The sequence below is a fragment of the Suricata suricatta genome, chromosome 6, assembly GCF_006229205.1.
Source record: "Suricata suricatta isolate VVHF042 chromosome 6, meerkat_22Aug2017_6uvM2_HiC, whole genome shotgun sequence".
Lineage (NCBI taxonomy): Eukaryota > Metazoa > Chordata > Mammalia > Carnivora > Herpestidae > Suricata > Suricata suricatta.
In genome coordinates, this window is record NC_043705.1 from 140,878,233 (window position 1) to 140,886,857 (window position 8,625).

At 42.1% G+C, this 8,625-nt stretch overlaps 1 protein-coding gene across 1 annotated transcript; it reads left to right on the forward strand.

Moving 5' to 3' along the window:
* Nucleotides 1–6,918: 6,918 nt before the first annotated feature.
* On the forward strand, nt 6,919–7,812 carry TAS2R1 (taste 2 receptor member 1). Its single transcript, XM_029941310.1, has one exon. It carries the CDS (start codon nt 6,919–6,921, stop codon nt 7,810–7,812), a length of 894 nt encoding a protein of 297 aa, XP_029797170.1.
* Nucleotides 7,813–8,625: the final 813 nt, after the last annotated feature.

Below are 8,625 nucleotides of genomic sequence, written 5' to 3' on the forward strand. Positions count from 1 at the left end.
TAGAGTGTAGCCAGTCAGTGTACAGTGCCAGGGAATGTCTGTGCAATTCAGAATGAATGAAACTTCTCATGCCCATATGGTAACCTTATGCTTTGTAAACTCTTCTTACAATACAATAAAAATCTGAGCTTTCAGAGTGAGCATGTGAAGGGAGAGAAATAAGTAAATATATAAGGGAAACCCCCAAAAAGAAACCTGTATTTTTTTCTTAAAAGTTTTATAGACATGTTTGAGAAAACTATGAGTTCAGTGAATAGAGCAGTCAACTTTAATTTAGAGATCACAGGATCGGGCCTTCAGTATATTCTTAGATGACCAGCTTTGAGCAAATCACTTCTCTGGCTCCAATTCCTAAATGTGAAAGTGGAAAGTACATCTCTGTCTCTCTCTATAACATGCAGCTGTTACATTCTGATATACCCAAGTGACAAAAGCTCACTTCAAGCTCACTTCAGCCAAAGCTGGGAACTTATGGGTTCATTTCAATGTCAAGGTCAACGGGAAGTGAAGGCTGTGTCTGGGGGTTGAAGAGTTCTCAGCCCTGGTCTTGCTCTCTCTTCTTGAGGCATGGTTGCTCTCTGCACAGAATCCATTCTTAGACAGATCCAAGTCTGCCTCTCATGGTGACAAGATGGCTGCCAGCAGCACAAGGCAAACATCGTCTCTTCGTCAGAAAGGGACATTTTCCCAGCCTGCTCCAGCAAAAGTCCTGGGATTACTTCTGACTTGACATATTTGGGCCTAGTGCTCATTCCTGAATGGGTCATCCCTGGTCAGGTGAGTGGAAATGTTAGTTGTCACACGTAACTCATGTGCCTATTTCTGGATTTGGAAATGGGGTGTCCCAAATAAGACACATAAACAAGAATGGAGGAGAGGTGTTTCTTCCAAAGAAAGTCAAAGTACAGGTGATGTGGGGGGCCAGGGGGTGGGGAATGTGTGCTAGGCAGGCAAAAAAAAAAAAAAAACAAAAAAAACCAGTGTCCAGTCTTCATGTGAAATCATAGAAAGGAATCTTCACTATTATTACAAGTGTTAACATGGGAGGCAGTGGTGCTGAATGGTTAAGGACACAGGTAGGATTTGAAGTCAGCTTGCAGTCCACATCTTGGAAATGCTACTTTTTACTTGCATGCCTTAGGGCAATTTCCAATTCCCTGTGCACCTCAATTTAACAATCTCTAAGGTGGAGAGAATACTGATTGCATAGAGTTAACTAAAGGGCCAACGGAGACAATGTCTGCCAACTGTTTAGCATTTACAGGACTAAATAAATGAGAAGTATTTTGTCTCTTCTCCAAAGCCCCTGGCCTCATATTTTTTCACTGTGAATACTTTCCATCCCTCAAGAAACAGATAATTCCCATGCTATTTAAATTTTCTGGTGCACTGAAAATAAGAAAAGCTTAACAATTTCATGATAGATCCAGCATAACATATATAATCAAATTTATCAAATAAAGCACCCTAAAAATCTACAGACCATCTGCCTTATAAATAAGAAGTGAGATTTCTAAAGGAAACAGCAAATAAAATCAGCCATATATAAAGAGATTAGGGTACCATGACTGGTAGTGTTGACTTCAGGGAAACACGTGTTAACTCACATATTCTGCTTTCATCAGGTTTCCTTCCACAAAGAGATGGCATCAGACAGGACATCAGGGTGACACAAATGTGCAAACTATTCTGTTTCTTATTAATAGTGCTAGTCACTCCCATTGGCAATCTCTTCCCTATATAATCTTATCCAGCCTCATGATGTTCAATATCATCTACACACAAGTAAATTCCAAATGTGTATTTCCAGGCTTTGTAACTCCCCAAATTCCAGATTTCTTACTCACTGCTTAATAATTTCTCAAACTAGAATAGGCATCTCAGATAGAACATGTCCACAATAGAGCTCTTGGTTTGGACCTTCATCCAACCTTTCCCTTCTTGAAAAATGGTGCCATCGCTCCCTGGTGGATCATGCCAATGACCCAAGAGTAAGTCTTATTTTTCTCCTTCCCCTAGCCATCTGAAATCCCTATTTGTTCTACCTTCAAAATATATTACAAATCCAGACACTTCTTACTACCCTGTACCACCAATCTTATTTAAGCCAACAATATCCTTTACCTGGTCTGCAATAGCCTTTGGATTGGTTTTCCTGTCTCCACTCTTGCCTTTTCCTGACCCCCAAGTCTGTCATCCAGAGTAAATGGTGTTGTTTGGGGCTTTACAACAGCCAGAGTAAATGTTTTAGACACAGATCTGATTATGGCAAATCCCCCACTAGTGCACATGCACACAAACCTTCATGATGGTTTCCCATCACACTGATGATGTGATCTAGTTCTTACTGTGACCCATAGCCTTCCACAAGCTGACCATTCTTGCCCCTCTATTCTCCTCTCCTTGGTTTTTTCCCCTTGCTCATGCTTCTCCACCAACTGCAAATTTTGGTCCTTTGTTTTCCTTTGTTTTTCTGGAACACTTGAAGCTCTTTTCTTTCTTTCTTTCTTTTTTTTTTTTTTTTTTTTTTACTCAAGAGGGCATTGCCATCTCCCGTCATCTCCCCTGGGAGTATTCATCTCCCAGACATCCAAAGACAATTCCTTCTCATTCAGTTCTCTTTCCAATGATCATTACTTCCTCTCTGGTAAAGTTTACCTCCTCTGAGCACGTTCTCTAAAATAGCATCTCTCTCTGAGTTACCCAGATTTATTTATTTCTCTACTTGCTTAATTCTCCTCTTCCCCACTGAGTTACCAATATGTAATTTCAGAGACACAACAGAGACTTTGACTCCTTTGTTCATTACTAGATATTCCATGCTGGAATACTGCCTCATTTCATAACACATACAGTAATATGTGGTGACATATGGAGAAAAGGAGGAAGGGAGGAGGAGAAAGAGAGGAAGGTAGGAGAGACAACAGGGGAAGAAGAAGGGAGGGAAGGGTTAGAAGTTTCACAGTCACTTTCAAGTTGAAGACAAAATCATGAGGGCTCGTGATTATTTGAGGGATGCATGTGCAAGCATCTCTGGCTTTTGTTTCCACATTGTAACTAATAAGAGATTCTTGTTTGTAGATTTCTTTACATGTAGGACCTGAATTCAATGTATAATGACATTGCACCATGATTCTATTTGCTGCCATGCAAATAAATTTCAGCACATTGAGAAGAGTAAGCATAGAAGTGTACGACCAGGATATGTAGAGGAAGAGAAGGACAAGTAAATGGAAGTGAACTGAATATTAAACACAAAATGCTTAATCCAGAAGATCAACTGCAAATTTAAGTGGAGAGAAACAAATGAACAGAAATGAATGATTAGTCTGAAAGAGTCGGGAGCATTTTAACCAAAATGCTGTGAATTTCAGATGCAGTAAATCCCATATAGGCTTTACAAAGGCTGAGCTCTGTTCCAGGGAAGATTCAGCAAGGATGTCTGCACGGGTTTGCCCTGGGTCTATTTCTTTATATTTGAGCGATCTTACTAAACATACAATAATGTTAATACATGCACATGCTCCTTAAAGCAGTAATTGTTCCCTTGGTAATGAAGTGGGGACACCCACTTGGGAAAGGTATTAAAACTATCACTCACTTTCATGATGACTCTAATCTCAGAGTAAATGTCCATGTGCCCCTGGAAGGCAGAAAGATGATCATTATAGCCTTCTACCTGGTGAAAAGCTCGCCACTGTCAATCTAACTGCGTGTGAAAAAAATCACAGTTTCATTTGAGGAGCTGAATGATTTGAATATAAATAAGCAACTCTTTCCACCTGTCAGTTACCTCAAGAATATTTAGTGTTGTCTCTTTTAATGATCGCTCATTACAGATGAGTGCGAGCAAGCGGATTTAATCAGGGTAATACGGGGGGTAATCATCATGTGAATTTCTCCACATCAGGACTTGTTCCATCTGTTCTGAGTCATTTGTCCATGTAAAACTGTCACCATCTCAAGCCAATGACTGACAGGTGAGGCCAGACATGTACGTTTTTCATCTCAGACCCAGAAATTCTCTGACGTGTCCTTCTCACTGAAACAAACAGCTTAAAAGACTCAGAGGGTTCTGTATTTAGGACCTTTTTTTCTTCCATTGGTTTGTTGGGTTGCTCATTAAAATACTTAGCTCAGTCTCTCTTAGCACAAGAGCATGACCAAGGCCATGGTTATCTTGATTGATGTGGTGGAATCCAGGGGGATGGCTGGGTAACACCACCTAGGAGGGCTCCGCATCAGCACCGACACACAGCCGCCTCCTGGGGTTGAATGGGACAATAGGTTAGCAGTCACATAAAGGCTGTGTTCCCAGGGACAGACATCTTTTATTCTGCCTTCCTTCCACCTAAGAAGTGCCGGTCTCAGGCGAGGTGGCAGCCCCTGTTGGCAGCCTTTGTGTGTGACCACTGAAGATATGTGTGATGGAAATTACTTAATGAAAAAAATGTAGCTTAAGCCTCATGAGTTTTTATTTTTTACTCCATGTATTTCCACAGCAGAAAACCTACATGAACCGAAGCTCTCTATGAAGGACTACCTCTGGTCCCCAAGCTAGTTCTCACAAAAATTGTAATAGGGTATTTGGGAACCAAATATCCCCTCAAGAGGCTGTAATCCACAAGGAAAGCAGCAGTCAATAAATAGAATAAGAGGGATTTATTCCCTTCAAGTGTTTGGTGGACCATACGTTACCTCTGCTACCTTTGGCAGTTTGCTGTCAGTGCTGAAAGATTGGACTGCTGTTTCTGGACTCAGAATAAAATATTTTCCACCCTTTCCCTGTGTCACCATGACTTTTTTGCAATATTGAAGTGCCCAAACCATGCCGAAGGGCTCAGTCCATAAATGTCGCGACCGTACTGGGTCAGCAAGGAAGATGGTGGTCCTATGACTTGATGTCTCTAGGAACCAACAGAAAACAAAAACTCTCTTTCAAGATGACTTTGTAGCATTTAGTTCTTTTTTCCATTGTTATGAAAAGCCTTATATAACCGACTTTGGTTCTACTTCACAAAGGTACTATACACCAAATGCCAAAGGAATGAGTGGGGTTGGGGGTGAGGAGAAAGCCCCAATACGCCCTCACAGAGCTGAGTCTCACAGGTCACAGAGTGACGGGGGCAGCAGCACGGGGGTTTGTTTGGAACCAGGGAAATAGTGATTGCTGCTCTTTTGAGAGTTTTTGGCTTCATCGTTTCGTAGGTGGAGGCCCTTCTGTTTTTTGTTTTTCCAGCTCTCAGAATGAACAACCAGGACGTATTTTTTAAGTACGTTCTTCTTTCCACCTGATGGAGAGGAACAAGATTTATCCTGATTGTTGTGCTTGAATCTGGACATATTTTGATAGAATTGTCTCGGGAACTGGCTCCCTGGATGCCCCTTTGATGATGTTCCTCTTTGTTTCCTTCACCTCGTGGAAGCCGTGACAAGAACAAAGTAGAGTCCCCACTGCACAGACGTTCCATATTCAGGGAAGGAGATAAAGTGACCTAGAGATTTATCCTCACCACCAATATTTTCTAATCGTCAGATTCATTCTAAGTATCCCCGATGGTACCTTTGGACAAAGTGAAATGTATCCACAAAGACCTGCCTCAGTAGGAGGTCTGCTGGAAACAGTATGGTCAAGTGCTAAGTTGGAAAAGCTTCAATTCCCCTAAGGTGTAATAAATTGTTCCCCACTTTATGCTCGGGTATGGGGTTACTGAATTGTCCAAATAACATATCTTTGTTTTAGATCATACCGTACATGGGGTGGGCTCTGCCCTCAGTCTCTGAATATCTTGAGGATGAAAACCATGTTCCATTCACCATTATCATCCCAAAATCTAAGACAGTGGTGTTCAACCGGAAAGTGTCTTGCCACACTGGGAGCATTTTGCAATGTCAGGAAGCACCATTGGTCACTGTACCTGGCTGGGGGTGTGTGTGTGTGTGCTACTGGCATCTGGCGGGTAGAAACATCTTGCAGCACACAGGGCACCCCCCACCCCAACAAAGAACCACCCAACCCACAATATCAACAGTGTGGACATTGAGACAACCTGACTTAGTGTGACACCTGTACATATACATGTAAATAAATGCTAATTTAATTTCTCCAAATATTGATGTCCTAAAAAATCTCATAGTTTTGAAAGAAAACAACAGGGAAAAGCTTTCAGGTCCTATGTTATCCTGCAGGTGGTCACAGGTATGAATGGCGCGGAGTGATTCTCTCGATGGTACATCGCCTTCCTTTAGGCTTTTGACTGATTGTACACACATATGTGTAAGCCTAAATCCTTTGTCTCTGTATTTTTTGACACTTTCTGTTGATCAGATATATTTTATTCTATAACTGCTTTACAGTTTTAGTGGTTCTGAATCGCTGAGCCATTGCATATTGGATAACTACTACTCAGGAGTTCTATGTTGCTAACCAGTCCACATCATCATAGCAGAAGCAATCATTTAGAAGACATGTCTTTTTAAAGAACGCCTCACTGACATGAAGCAGAATTATAGCTGCAGGCACAATTCAATATTCATGGTGGAGAGGAAGGACGGAGGGGCCTCCATGGATTTGACAGTAGAACATCCCTTCTCCCAGCCCTGACGGTGTCTGATTCCACCATTTGCTTGTGATGACGTCAGAAGCTAAGTAGATCTGGAAAATGCAAAAGCTATCGCCAACAAGCAAATTATTGTGGGAGTATCAATTTCTTATTTGACTGCCTCGGAACCAAATTGAAAAAATGATGATATAAACAAACGGACGCCACCTTCCTGACTCATTGACTTTATTGTCAGAGTCATATTCCCCCAAAGGCCGTCTAGCCTCGTTGAAGAAAAACAGAAAACTAGAATAAAATGCCCAATATTCTATAAGTACATCAACTTTTAAAGTAACTGATTTTTTTTCTTCTCAAAATGATAGACTTTTACCTCGTATTCCATTTTCTTTTTGCGCTGATACAATTTCTCATCGGGGTTTTAGCAAACGGCATCATTGTGGTTGTGAATGGCATGGTGTTGATCAAGCAGAGAAAGATGATTCCATTGGATCTCCTTCTTTCTTGCCTGGCGATTTCCAGGATTTGTCTGCAGTCAATGATCTTCTACGTTAATCTGGTTATTCTCTCCTTGATTGATTTCTCCCCGCTTGTTAAGAATTCTCTAATTTTCATGTTTGTAAATGAAATGGGACTTTGGTTGGCCACGTGGCTCAGCGTTTTCTACTGTGCCAAGATTGCCCCCATCGCTCACCCACTCTTCTTCTGGTTGAAGATGAGGATATCCAAGTTGGTGCCATGGCTGATCGCCGGGTCTCTGCTGTTTGCCTCCATCCCTCTCATCCAAAGCAAGCATACGTGGGCTACTTCCCAAAAAATCTTGTTGGGACTTTTCTTCCCAAATACAACAAATGCAATCAAGGAAACATCTGCTTTACAGATTGTCTTTTTTGCTAGGTTTTCACTGCCGTTTGTTATCTTCCTCATTTCTACTCTGCTCCTCATGTTTTCCCTGGGGAGACACACCTGGCAGATGAGAAACACAGCGACGGGCACCAGGGACGGTAGCACAGGTGTCCATGTGAGTGCGCTTCTGTCCATTCTGTCCTTCCTGGTCCTCTACCTCTCCCACTACACGACAGCTGCTTTCCTCTCGTCTGACATTTTCAAGCTCAGAAGACTCATGTTTCTGTTCTGTATCTTGGTGTTTGGGTCATATCCCTCAGGCCACTCTATTATCTTAATTTTAGGAAATCCTAAACTGAAACAACATGTGAAGAAGTTCCTCCACCATGGGCAGTGCTGCCAGTGAGAGAGAGCTTCGATCTATTCGAAGAACCAGGCCTTCCATGAGCTGATGATGCCTGCCGTACCTTCTTGTCAAAGAAAGCAGTCCACTCATAATCATACAAAACTTGGACTGTTTCTCCAACCCGAGGCATTTTTGTGGATTCTTTCCTTTTTTTAAAGGGTTAGATTGATTTTCAAAGCACCACACACAATGGCAGATCACAATGATGCCAATATCTCCATTGTGTTACTATACTATCATGTTGTCAGATGTTAGCTGATTGGGAAGGACTGGATTAGGGCTACAGGGATCTCTCTGTACTATTTCTCACAGCTGCGTGTGAATCAACGATTTCCTCAAAATAAATCGTTTAGAGAAAAAGAAAAGGATGTTTGAACTTGTGATGTCAGAAGGGTGCATGAATGCTGTGGGGTTCCCGTGCGTCTGACGCCTCATCTAGATGATGTATCCTGAAATGACTGGCTGCTCCTTTTGGGTCTACTTGCAGAATATTTTTGCTGTTTGTTAGAGTCATCAGATCTGAGAGAAAGCTGAGGACAGGCTGGCCTTCTGTGTCCTGGTATGCTTGCTCTCCGACTCCACACTGCTGAGTTGCTAGATGCCATGTTGACACATCCCATCAATCGCCAAAAAAGCAGGCAGATGGAGGATGGAGAGCATTCCGGGGCTGGATTTTCCGTGTCCCCTAATTGGGCACACAGACCAGAAAATAGTTTGCAAAGATGTTCCATTTTGCATTTGTGTGCTCAGCTCTGGGACCTTTTCAACTGATGGTAACAAATTAGAACTCCTACCCCATTACATGTCTTCCCA